The sequence below is a fragment of the Rhea pennata genome, chromosome 6 (assembly GCF_028389875.1).
Source record: "Rhea pennata isolate bPtePen1 chromosome 6, bPtePen1.pri, whole genome shotgun sequence".
Lineage (NCBI taxonomy): Eukaryota > Metazoa > Chordata > Aves > Rheiformes > Rheidae > Rhea > Rhea pennata.
Genome location: NC_084668.1, coordinates 21,907,348 through 21,920,859, shown reverse-complemented (window position 1 = coordinate 21,920,859; position 13,512 = coordinate 21,907,348). Strand labels below are relative to the sequence as shown.

The 13,512-nt window shown below is 36.9% G+C and overlaps 1 protein-coding gene across 1 annotated transcript in view; it reads left to right on the top strand.

Annotated features, from left to right (window-relative positions):
* LRP2 (LDL receptor related protein 2) overlaps nucleotides 1-13,512 on the top strand; it is a 125,848-nt gene that overhangs the window by 92,867 nt on the left and 19,469 nt on the right. Inside the window, exons 52-64 of the mRNA XM_062578454.1 lie at nucleotides 465-635; nucleotides 1,533-1,756; nucleotides 2,115-2,292; nucleotides 3,243-3,439; nucleotides 5,054-5,299; nucleotides 6,288-6,416; nucleotides 7,371-7,490; nucleotides 7,973-8,089; nucleotides 8,325-8,441; nucleotides 9,081-9,218; nucleotides 10,011-10,133; nucleotides 11,014-11,142; nucleotides 13,121-13,252. Of these exons, the coding sequence (XP_062434438.1) occupies nucleotides 465-635; nucleotides 1,533-1,756; nucleotides 2,115-2,292; nucleotides 3,243-3,439; nucleotides 5,054-5,299; nucleotides 6,288-6,416; nucleotides 7,371-7,490; nucleotides 7,973-8,089; nucleotides 8,325-8,441; nucleotides 9,081-9,218; nucleotides 10,011-10,133; nucleotides 11,014-11,142; nucleotides 13,121-13,252 (2,021 nt within the window). The remainder of the gene's footprint in view (nucleotides 1-464; nucleotides 636-1,532; nucleotides 1,757-2,114; nucleotides 2,293-3,242; nucleotides 3,440-5,053; nucleotides 5,300-6,287; nucleotides 6,417-7,370; nucleotides 7,491-7,972; nucleotides 8,090-8,324; nucleotides 8,442-9,080; nucleotides 9,219-10,010; nucleotides 10,134-11,013; nucleotides 11,143-13,120; nucleotides 13,253-13,512) is intronic.

The following is a 13,512-nucleotide window of genomic DNA, read 5'->3' as shown; positions in this document are numbered from 1 at the left end:
TCCTTTTGTGAATAATCTTGTGATGATTCTGAAAATCTAAAGAAAATGTTGGCTCTCTGCACTTACATTTGTGTGGTGTTAGATCTTAGCTGTAACTTAAGAAAAACAGCACCTTGCCTTTCATAGGTATATATGCAGGGCTGTCGGACACCATTGAAAGTGGAATTTGGTCCCATAGGGCCAAGGAAATTTGGATGGAAAGATTAAAAAGGTTGATAGAAATACATGTAGTTTGATGGACAGTGCATCTACCAGTTGAATTCTTTGAAGATGATTGTGGTAGCATACAACTACTTGTCTGCGCTACTAGTTAAAGTAATATGCAAATATATTAATCTTTTTCTCATCTTCCTCAGTCTCTGCTTTAGTTTTACTGTGGGAAACATATATTCAAGATGCATCTTCTAATATTTATTTAAGTGTATTTTTAGCACAGTCCTAACTAAAACCATTCATTTGAACAGACAGGTTTACTGGACAGACTGGGCGGATCGAGCCTATATTGGAAGAGTGGGCATGGATGGCAAAGACAAGACGGTGATTATCTCTACCAAGTTAGAATGGCCCAATGGACTCACTATAGACTACACCAACGACAAGCTCTACTGGGCAGATGCTCATCTAAATTACATTGAGTACGTACACAGAGAAGAATTAAAAAACTGAATAATTGTTCATAATGGATTTCAGTGGTAGCATTTATAGATGCTATGAGCACCATATTTACTTCTCTCCACTGACTTTTTATAGGAAACCAGAGCTGTGGGTGGTATGAATCATTAGATGCTGCAGTAGCATAATGCCTGTATATGTCCTAGGCCCCTCTAAAAGTAGTCTGCATTTTTATGAAAAATGGAAGTAATAAAATTCACAGTCTATACTGGAATATGCCACTTCATCTATGCTGGGTTGCACAACCTGAACCAGGCCTTTTCTACACTGAAGTGTAGAAATTAATTAATGAATTGTAAATCTCTTGGTCTGGGTCTCTCTCTGCATCACTGTCTTTTCGGACTGCTCTCGCTCTCTCTCTACCGCTCTGTCTCTTATATTTCATAATTTCCCTCTGTAGTAAGATCATAATAAAAATACAAAATCCTATTAAAAATACCTTATCAGAAGGGGCACTAACCTCGGAATATAGGAGGCATATTGTCTTAAATGTCCCATCATTGGTAGTCTGAATTATCTGGGCTGCTCTCCCGTATGACAAAAAAACAAAAAAAGGAAAAAATTAACTTGTTGTAAGACAACAAATATGCAAAACTGGTATACTTCTGTGGGAGGATTCTACCTTTCAGTGGATTTTTTTTGTTCCATTTCACTGCCTAATATAATCTCTTTTACTTTTCTGCATATCTTTAAATGAATTCACTGAGGATAGTGCTCCATTATGGGACTAAAGAAGCTGTAATCCTGCCATTAACTAAGCATTGGTCCTGGTCATCAATGAAATGCTGTAAGCATATATAGTAAAGATGAGAAGATTATGTAGCTTTTACTGTGTTTTGCACATGTTTTTCTTTGTGTAGGTTCTCTGACCTGGATGGACATCATCGTCACACGGTATATGATGGGACTTTACCTCATCCATTTGCAATTACAATTTTTGAAGACACGATATATTGGACTGATTGGAACACAAGAACTGTCGAAAAGGGAAATAAATACAATGGAGCAGACAGGATTGTTCTTGTGAACACCACACACAGGCCATTTGACATCCATGTCTACCATCCATACAGACAGCCATTTGGTGAGAAAATAGAATTAGATTTACATTTAGAAAGCCAACTTTTTTCTGGAGTCTAATTGTAAAGGGTGCTGAGTGCACTCTGCTTTTGCCTTTGCTGAGGGGAATAAAAGGCACAGAGTAGATCTAGGTCCTTGCTTCATTAGCCAGTCAAACTAGTTTGTAAAACATTACAACTCAATAGTTGTAAGGCATATAGCTTCATACATATTTCTCTTTCTGATTGCCTAATTATCTAGTTTTTGTTTTTCAAGTGATGTCGGTAGTCTTCGTACAGTACTAGAGAAGACTATTTTAGATTGAGATGCTTGTGTCCTGGGGCTTGCAAAGTATGATAATACTTATTCTTCTGTTTTACCAGTTAATAATCCTTGTGGCACCAACAACGGTGGTTGTTCTCATCTTTGTCTAATAAAAGCTGGTGGTCAGGGTTATTCCTGTGAATGCCCTGATAACTTCATGATAGTACAGTTTGGCAATACAGCCCACTGCCTTCCAATGTGCTCTAGCACCCAGTTTCTCTGTGCAGACACTGAAAGGTAAGTCCACTGTTCACCATCTTTCTTCAATGTCTTTTAAAGATATATTCTACAGTTTAGGCTTTTCAAAAGGGTGTGAAAGTAGGGTTTTCTCCTGGTGTCCCTGTATCCTGTGATGTGCAGGCAAAGACAAAGCCAGGACTAGAGAGATTTAAAACTTTTGGCAACATATTTCTAGACTGCTTGTTTAAGTGGAATGTTTTTCCTTTTGTTCCTGTTATATGACATTGCTAATGTAATGAAGTTTGGGTTGTTAGCTCTTGAAACCATTTTTTCTGAATTCACAAAACTAGAACCTTCTCTTACTTTTGTACATCTCTTGCAACATACTGGTTTTTGTCTTTAGCTGTTAGTCTTTAGCTGTTAAAATGTATGTTTTCTCCCAGGAAAGCTAGTTATCTAATGTGGGGGTACATTTCTGACCCTGTTCTTCGAGATGACTGCGGTGGGAGGAGCGGAGTGGTAGCCTAGGAGCTGCTGTGCTGATACTGTATCACTTAGAGACATATGAGGCGGATGGGATTAACGGGTGGCGTTTTCAAGCAGTGTTACAGTGGTACCCCTAGTAGAACTGTCATGCTAAAGTTCAGATGAATCATGAAAATGTTATGTGGTTAAAAATCCATTTGAAGATTGACATAAAAAAGAATGAGTGACAGTTGCCATGAATATACTTTAACATTCAGTCCTTCTGTGCTAATTTGCTTTGAACTTCCTTCTAGAGGGTCACCAGCATCATCTGTTTCTGGTGACAGTCTTCTGGCATATTTTGTTAACGTACAATTTATGAAGCAGAAGATATATCATCTCGAGAAGACTCAAGATGTCTTGGAAGTTAAATGTTTTGGGAGATAACACTGAGAAAAGACTGTATTTTATGCTGTAAAAGGATGGCTGCATATCTGTAGAGACTCTTCCTCATTAAAGAAAACATTATTTTATCTTTGTAGGTGTATTCCTGTCTGGTGGAAATGCGATGGACAGAGGGATTGTCGAGATGGCTCTGATGAGTCTCCTACCTGTCCGCACCGATACTGTCCTGTTGGTCAGTTCCAATGTAATGATGGGAACTGCACAAGTCCACATTTCCTGTGCAATACCCTGCCGGATTGCCATGACAGATCAGATGAAGATCCTGTACTTTGCAGTATGTTACCAGTAATAGTCTAAAGCACATTTGGTCTGTACAAAACCTGTAAACAGTATATAACTTCAGAATCTTTATCCCCCTTTTACAAATGAAAAGGGGAGTTAGAAAGATGCAAGGCCTAGTTTTCTATTGCCTTACACCTATTAGTGAATCACCTCCGTGCAAAATCAGGGTAAAGGAGAGCAAAAATACTCTTGAATGCAAATACAAATGTTTTCTATACCTTTGAATCAGATTTGCACTGATAAATTACAAGCTAAGGTATAAAATACCAGAAATAGGACCAGCTTTGTTTTATCCAGAGTAAAGCCATGCTGAATATGAGGAACCTAAAACTTCCTAATGCCCAGATGAGCTCATCAGACTTGTTAATTTTCTCCATATTCAAGAGTGTTGCATGATGGGAAAAAATTATTTGACATTCTGCATTGCACATAATTCAAAGTATAGAGGAAGGTTGTTTTGGAGTTCTATATGTCACAGCAGCTTTTTAGATACGTATATATCTAAATATAGTCTAATCATGCTTTTGAAATAATGTGTTATTTCCTTAAAAACCTGTCTTTTTTTTCACAGACTTATGTTTAATTTAAAAAGCACAGCCTTATTCCTCTTCTTGTAAATTATATAGTTCTTACACTTACAAGCCTAGTAATATATAGGAAAAACAAAGCAGTGTGGTCATGTAATTGATAGTTTCATTGCTTTCTGTTAGCAAAGTGTTTCTGACAAAATCATAAATAAATGAATTGTCAGTTCTACCAGAGTTTGAAATAGCTGAGTTCTTAAGTGTGGCACAGGGGAATATTAAATAAGTAGAAATGTGGCAGCTGCATAATGTGTCACTGATTTTAATGCATCAGGTAGACTAAAATTCAGTTCAGATTTATATCATTCCTTCTGCTAATCATCTCGTGCATAGAAAAGAATCCCAAAATCTAGAAAATGTATGAAAATTGTATCATATTGTCTCCTCTTGAACAGTTTGGCAGTGTGTATGAAAAGTAGTGTCCAGTGAGACACAGTAAGTCTGGAGGCCAAGAACAGGGTGGACTCTCATTTTCATAGGCCTTCAGAGCTCCCCTAGTTTGACAGCACTGCTAACATTAGCATATAGTGCACTGCTTTGCCCTTTGGAGGTAAAGGCTGTACATTAGAATGGTCTTCCACCAAGTTCTCTGGCCTGTACACCAGAAATAGCTTAGAGGAACGGGTTCATCAGGGAATGTATGTCTAAAACTGTAGCATGGCCCAAACCCACAGTGTCAATTAGTTCTTGTTTTAAGTGACTGGGCACCCCTACCTAAAGACCTACTGGGTCTTTGCTCCCCTCTGTTTTAGGAGGAGCTCATGCCTATCAGACTCCCAGGAATGGTAGAGATTTAGGGAGCAGGACTGAAAATGTGTGGGAAATGTGGCCTGGAGTATTAGAAATCTCTACCTTAACTGGGCAAGTAAATACTGATATTTGAGTTTTTCAAGGTTTTTTAATTTTTGGTGCAAGCATTATAAATAATCACACCACATGAAGCATACTCATTTGACATAAAACTGCAGCACCAGACTATTCCTGTACGTTTCAGCATTCTAACAGGCAGTGTGTTCCTTCAGCTAATCACCAGTGTGAGACCCATCAGTGGCAGTGTGCCAATAAACGATGTATCCCAGAAGCCTGGCAGTGTGATAGAGAGGATGACTGTGGTGACAACTCGGATGAAGACAATACTCACTGTGCCAGTAGAACATGTCCTCCAGGCCAATTTAAATGTGACAATGGCCGCTGCATCCCACAGTCCTGGAAGTGTGATGTGGATGATGATTGTGGCGATAACTCTGATGAGCCATTCCACGAATGCAGTAAGTACATAGCTGTAGCAAGATTTAGCTGTAGCAGGTTACCCACATTATAGCGCACCAGAAGCAGAGCAAACTGCATTACTTCATTTTCTAGAGATTGGAAATTTCTTGGAAAGGAATATTTTCTGCGAACTAATTGCTATCATGTAGTAAAGAGTGCTAGAAAGACAGAGAGGCTATATGATAATTCACTGCTATCTTACTTCTGAAAGGGAAGAGGCTTACAACCTACTGGCCAGATTATTAAAAACTGTCATGGTCCTTGACCATGGACACTGACCTCCTTGAGGCTAGCAGGGTCCTTTACTTGGACTGCAGAAAGATCTGGTGAGAAAGGATATAAGCCTATATGGAAGCAGTGAATGCCATTTCACTGATTTTTACCTTGCTCCACTTTGATGTGGAGCAAGGTAAAAATCAGTGAAATGGCATTCACATGTGTCATACTTTTTAGGAAAACAAAGTAAGTTTTGTCTCTTGAAGCTGAAGTTTCTCATAGCAGTAGGAACGTGTTTTAGAAACAAAAGTTTACAAAGAGAACAAATGCAAATGTCTAGTCTTCACTCATCATTGGGACTTTCCTATCTGCTCCAACATGTCTCTTTGAGGTACTGGCCATCTGGAAGAACCTGTGACGTAATTGTGCCATCTGAGTACAAGCTGCCTCCTCTGACATCCAGATTTGGGGCTTCTATTGTCACAATTACCAGCACTAAATATTTCAGGGAAAAACACACTGAACACAGTTTGAACTACTCATGGATTTATAGCATATGCAAAATGCAAGCAGTGTGATTAGGAAAGAATAATAAAACCAGATAAATTTAACAATTTCTCTTTCACAACAAAGTTAGCAGATAACTCTTTTTAGTACAAGTAGTTGACTCTGCAACAGAACAGATTTTTAAAGTCAAAATCATATAGCAAGAAAGGCAGCTTTCTGGCTAAGTTATACAGCTTCCTCTGACAATTGCCTCTTGTGTTTCAGTGGGCCCTGCCTATCGGTGTGACAACCACACAGAATTCAGCTGTAGAACCAACTACCGTTGCATACCGTTGTGGGCAGTGTGCAATGGGAACGATGACTGTAGAGACAGCAGTGATGAACAAGGCTGTGGTATGTCTAGAGAAGGTCATTTCAACGTAACCTTGTGCCTAAAATATTTCTCTAGGATGTAAACACCTGGTTTTCTGAAAGTCTTCTCAGTAATAATGTACCTGGGCATATTTTGTTTCATACCAATTAATTACATTGGTAGTTACTTGTCTTCAGAAAAAATATTTGTGGAGCACTTCATTGTGCTGCTCACACATTTATAAGCCCTGAAGATCAGGATTTTATTATTTTGCCTGGTATATCATCAAATAAAACAGGAACTATTTCTACTGAAGTAAACTTTTATTCTAGACAATTAAAACTGTCAGTCTTTACAGTAGCTCAACTTACTTCCTATACTCTTGAGACCATCAACATGGGAAATACGACAATTTTTTCCCAGAACGTTCCATTTGTTTTGAAACTCCTCATTCACGTGCGCACACAGCCTAGAGGGCACCAGTTCACTATATCACAACCAGAGAATACTCCAGAGTAGCACTCTATGAAGGCAGGGTGCCCTGTCACTTTTTTTCCTGCTTGTAGAATTATAAAAATGAATGTTGTTCTCTGAGTCACCAAAAACATGCTTCTCTACTCAGGAAAGAAATGCTTTTCTTTCCTAGGACTCTATCTGTAGGCTAATACAATCCACGTGTCGGACTAATTAGTGAGAAGTTACTTTTTGTGGATAGAGAGAGGGTGCGGGTTCTATTAGGGCTGCCCTCACTCAGGAATAATTGCATTGCAAGGAGCAGTAATCATTCTTTGATAGCACAAGATTTCTTTCTTTGTGTTTCCATCCCAGTTCTATGTAATTATTTCAGTCTTTTATTACTTCACCCGGCTTGTGTCATGAAAATCTCTGTTGAATTCCATTATCCCTTTATCTTCTGTGCATTCCATTTTATCCAAAGACTATGCTAATGTGTACTGCTGTCATTTTTTTTTGTTGGCAAATTGTGTATGCTGCAGAGGAGATGACTTGCAATCCTTCTGGAGATTTCCGCTGTGACAATCATCGATGTATCCCACTGCGCTGGAAGTGTGATGGAGATGATGACTGTGGAGATGGGTCTGATGAGCACAATTGCAGTGAGTTCTTTCTTGACTCTCATGATATAGTCCAGCTTTTGACTTAACTAGCCCCTTATTTCCTACAAAAACAGGGCAGATTGATAGCCCTTAACTGCAACCATCGTATTGTTTCACTCTGTAGCCTGTATTTTCATAGCTGAACTTGCGCAAAGCCTATTTTCCACTAGGAAGTACCATCTGAATTCTGCTCTGCATGCAAATGTAGGAATATATGGTTCTTTAAGCAATGAGCATGGATTTTTGTATAATTTTGTGATGAAAAAACATCTGCAATGGCATGCCATCTTACACAAAATGTTTAACATCATGTAAAGATTATGCAGGGGTGGTGTTATAATATCATTTAGATAATTTTCATGATTATATCACAATATCTGCCAGTATTAATTTTGTCTATTTTAATGAGGCATGTTAATGAGGATGTTAAAATTTTTAGCTGAGAAACTTTTCATAAGTGTTTACTTTCATTTTAAATGGAGGTCCTCGGGAATGCACAGAAAGCGAATACCGTTGTGACAATTTGCGTTGCATTCCTTCCCGGTGGATATGTGATCATGATGATGACTGTGAAGACAATTCAGATGAACGTGACTGTGGTGCGTATTGTCTTTGGATGCCACATTGTCGCGTGTATGCATTTTTGCTTGTAATGTGATAAATTATTCTGCAAAATGATCTCTTACAGGAATTCTCTACCAGAAGTAGAGAATACCACAATTTTAATAGTAGGGATTTTGTAGTCTTTAAGGAAATCGTTCTTTTTGAAAAATAGACATTTCAGCTGGATTTGAATGAGAAGACATTTCAACAGTTACTTCTGAATCTTTTCAGAGCTGAGGACCTGCCACCCAGGTTATTTCCAGTGTGAGAGTGGACACTGTGTTGCAGAGCGGTTCCGATGTGATGGAAATGCAGACTGCCTTGATTTCTCTGATGAAACAACTTGTCGTGAGTTTCATGCTTTGCAGCTGGAGCTCACTGAGCTCGCTTCCAGAACAATTTTATTATTATTATTATTATTCTGTTTAAGTGACATGACTCCTCAGAAATACTCAGTCCTGCAACTCAATGATGTCAGTATTTGTTTACATTTGTTAGGAGAGTCATATTTGTTTTCTTTTTTATCTAGTTAATTTTTTTCACAGTTTTTACAGAATCTGGGTAGATTTTCTACTATACCGACATAATTCCATTTGTAGTTAGATGCCTTAGGTACTTCTTTGGTCATTCAGGTTTGGTGCCCATTCTGTTATTTTCTTAATTACTGAAATATATTATCAGTAACAACTGCAAAATAAATTTGTAAAATTTATGACAGTTTATTTCCCAAAGCCTCTGAGGAGTAACTTCTATTACTTCATTATTCATTTGAACCTGAATTAATTGTGTTGCAGCTACCAAGAAGTTCTCAGTCCTTGCAATCTCTTGTCACTGTAAGTCCTTGTAGTGCCTCATATTCAGGCTCCTTCTTAGGAGAAGAGACTATCAAAAGAAAAAATAACAATAGCGTCTGCCTGAATATTTTTCAGAAAAAAAATAGAATTGCCATTCTAAATGAAAATTTCATAATAAATTTATTTTCTTCAGCAACACGATATCCTAATGGCACATACTGTCCACCCATGCTGTTTGAATGTAAAAACCATGTGTGTATCCAGCCATATTGGAAATGTGATGGTGATAATGACTGTGGAGATGACTCTGATGAAGAACTTCACCTTTGCTGTAAGAGGGAATAATTACAGTAAAATGAACAATATTGCATAATACTTGCAATGCATAATACTTACAATAGAGAGAACAAAGAGTAATTTTTAAATATTTTGTTTTCACTGGAGTTTCTCACAGACTTCATTCAGGATAAGTGCTGAGAATTTTGCTTCATGTACCTTTGTTTGCTTTATGTTTGCTATTATAAGTTTATCATTGCTTTGCAGATGTTTGTGTATGTATTTATCAAAGTAGGGAGAAACCCAGAAAAGACATAGGACACTGTTCAGTATTTTCAAGCTTGTCTAAAAAAGGACCACTGGTTTACAATTAAAGAGATAATTTAAGATAATTTAGATTTTTTCTTTTTCTTTCTTTTTCTTTTGTTAAGGTGATGAGCTTTTAAAGCTCTCAGCAGAGACAGGATATTTTTCTAAACATGGGTGAGGAGTCCTGACTTTAGCTCTAAAAATGTGAGATATTAGAAGTATTAATTATTTAATTTTTGTACATTAAATAACTTAATTGGCATAATGGATTTTCCATCATTTTACTGAGGTAATGCAGTTATCCCTGAAGTAATGGCCTGGCATACAGTCACAGGGTTTGCGCCACATGTAAAGAAATGTGGAGATAATTTTCTTCCTGTGGGCCAGAATGCCCCCACAGTACTTTTTAAAATATAGGAAAAACATTAAAATATAGGAAAAACATAAATAGTACCGGACAAAAGTGATAAAAAGGATGATTTGTGGCTTAATGGCATTAAGTGCTGAAGTATGACTAACTTGATCTCTGTGATTTCAGTGGATGTTGCTTGTGAACCTCCATTCCGCTTCCGATGTGAAAACAATCGCTGTGTATACAGTCATGAACTGTGCAACCATGAAGATGACTGTGGAGATGGAAGCGATGAGAAAGAGGAACACTGTATGTTTATATAAAAATTGACCATCAAATTCAGTTATCTTGATGTGTTTAATGTTTGATAATACCAAAGTCCTACAGAAATGTAAAAATTAAGCATAAATATATGAAAATTAGAGCTCAGAATGAAATAATTTGAACCATCATTATTGGTACTACATATTTGCAACTCTCAATATAAGTAGCAAAAATTAGCAATCATTTGCCTGAAAAATATGAAGCATGATTTCAAAATTGAATTGTATTTTATTACAAACAGTTCTTAAATTGTGCCTACTTATTATTATGAGTTCCACTTAAAATGATGAAGAAAAAAAGAGTTTGGTTGTATCATGAAATAAGGATGGAATGGATAACTAGTGCTTTTTAAACAGAGAAATGTCTATTTCTGAATTCTTGTCAGTGGTATGGTATGAACAATATTGCTATTTTTTTAGGCCCAAGTCCTGCAGAAGCTCTGTTAATATTCTATAGAGTTCTGCCCTCAGATACCTTATCAAGTTCTCACTATGTTGATTTTCGTCTTATCAATTTTAATTATGCTGTTGATTGCTTACTGATACTATTTGCTGGCTTTATTGCCCAATATTTTTTTAAATTTAGGTTGCTAATAGCTCTTAAGTCATTTATTGAAGTCTGGAGTAAATGTATGAAGTATAGAGTTAAAGGATGATAGCTGATTCGCGCTCTTAAAAGAAAGCTTAAGCAGTACTTAACAAGAAGACTATACCTTCTATTTTTAAAGAAAGATTTCCTGAATCACTGTAATCATCATTTTACCAGTTTGCATTGACTTCCTCATCTGCAATGTGATGTAGTGCTGCTATCTGTTGATACTGTGTAGCTGAAGTTGTGATAGAAGTGTTTCTCTTCTCAACTGTAGGCAGAGAACCAACTCCAAGACCTTGTACAACTGATGAATTCAAGTGCACTAATGGAAATTGCATTCCTTTACATTATGTGTGTGACAATTATGATGACTGTGGAGATCACTTTGATGAAGTGGGCTGCAGTAAGTACAAATACCGATAGAGTATTATAGTACTATTGAAATAAGAATTTCTGAAACTGAAAATGGTACCTATGTGCTGTTGAATAGAACACTAAGAAGTATTAATTTTCAATTAGTCTGTGCTAAAATTATCCTATTAGTCAGGATTGTATCTTTTGTTTGTTGTCTTCAGGGAAAACTTTAAGAAATTCATTTTAGGCTCAGAGTATTTATGCATCACAAAAATGGATTTGGCCTTGTTTTGAAATGATTTACATTATAGGGACTAGAATACAAAGGCATTAAATTGTAATTGCCATAGAGCAACCTATGGAATTATTCTGGTGTAGGCTGCACCAGTGTAGGTTGCTCTAGCCCTGTTGAAACCAATTGTATGTTGAGAGGCTTCTATTTTTCTGTGTACAAACATGACCACAGAGTTCTGTAAGGACACCCAGTACCTAGACTGAGGGCCCTCTCAGTTCCTCTGTGCATTCACAACTTTTATTAAGCATACATCATAAATTTGTTAGCAGCCATTCGGATACAAAAGCTTTGATCTGAACTTTGAGAGGAGAGAGAGTATATTCTGACCAGAATCTCTGAAAAGAAACCTAACACTTTTTATGTCAATATATATTGATATAAATATCAATATATTGATAAAAAAGGGTGATAATATGAGCATGTACTTGTAATTTCATGGCTTTAAGTGAAAGTATGCCAAATGATGCACAGGTGATTTACAGTCCAGCATGCTTGCAAAGCCCACACAACTCAGAAGCCTATCGTGCAGTCTATTTTGAAGCAGCTGCTTTCTCAGTTTCTCATACCATCCCAATGTCATTAGGTAATAGAACATAGTGGAATGACTTGATGAAAATATGATAGTAGAAAGAAGGATATGAGACAGTGCAGATCAAAGACACCTTCTGGCAGTCAGCTTTCTACCATTTGTGGATAGATGTGAATGCAGATCCAATGATAACATTCAGGTCCTTCCCAATATCAAATACCTGGGTTATGGAGAAAAGAGACACTCTGTATGTGTGTTTGTGTACAGAGAACTTATACTTCTACATATCTGTAAAACTGAGGTGTTTAAACTTAATTTAACTAGCACTGGGATTTAGGTGTATGAAGCAGATAATCAGCCTAATGTAAACGTTTTGCCATACATCTGTATCTTTTTTCATGCTCTGTCAACAAACAAACATTTTTAATCATTTCTACTTACTAATAGGAGATCTGAGTTTCAGTGCTCCATATATGAATAGAATGTGTCAGATTCAGTATAATCCTGTGTGTACTTTGAGAATAGTATAATTTTCATTATCTATTACATATTATGATGTATTACCCCTGACTTTACTTTTCTGTTATATGCATGTTTTAAAAAGCAGTGAATTCTGTGCGATAACTCTTATTGGCTTTAGTAGGCTTTAGATTGGGTGCTGCATGGACAAGCTGTCATCTTTAATTTCTAGTTATAAATAACGTGGAGTCTGTATTATGTGTGATAGCAATCGAGAATGTTTTCTGTTTAGGTGATAAGAAGGACTGGTAGTTTGAGAAAGAGGTAGGTTGGTATGGGCAAAAATGAGATAATGGCCTTCTCAAATCTCTTAAAAGAGTTGCTGCAGTTGCTTCATATTGGTGGTAATGTTGAATGCCATTTCTCTTAAGGAGGGTGAGCTTGAATGTTTATGGCCCTTATCCTGACCATGCTCACTTCTGCAGATGAAACCAGTCTTAGTTGAGAGCTCTCTTGATCAGCAGTTACCACCCTCTTTCAGTTAGTTATGCCTTTGACAAAGAAAAACCATCCACATTAGTTGAAAGTTTCACTTAGAAGAAAAGGAAACTAACTTTATCCTTGAAAGTAGTTTTCAAATAGACAACAATGATCAAAGTTCTGTACCTTTATCATTTTGGTTTTTTGGTTATAACTGTCTAATTTACTTTTTTTTTTTTTTTTTTTTTTTTTTTTTTTCCCCAGATCCTGGTACAGAACGAACTTGTGCAGAAAATATTTGTGAGCATAATTGTACCGACCTGAATGAAGGAGGCTTTATCTGTTCCTGTAGGCCAGGGTACAAGGCCAGTGAACTTAACCGAAACTCCTGTGATGGTATTTTCAACCTTCTAAACATCTTCTCACTGATAAGTGTTCAGTGACCTGTCACTTCATCATTTTAATGTAACTACTCATTCTTACATTAAAACAGGATTTTTATATATTCACCAGATGTTTTCTGACATGTTATGCTGCTGAATAATGTTTTCAAACATGTAGGCCTCATTCACCAAAGAACTGGCTCCCAAGTTCAGGCCTGTTTTAGGCTTTTGGTGGCTGTAGGTAGACATTGTTGCTCTCTCATTGTTGCATGT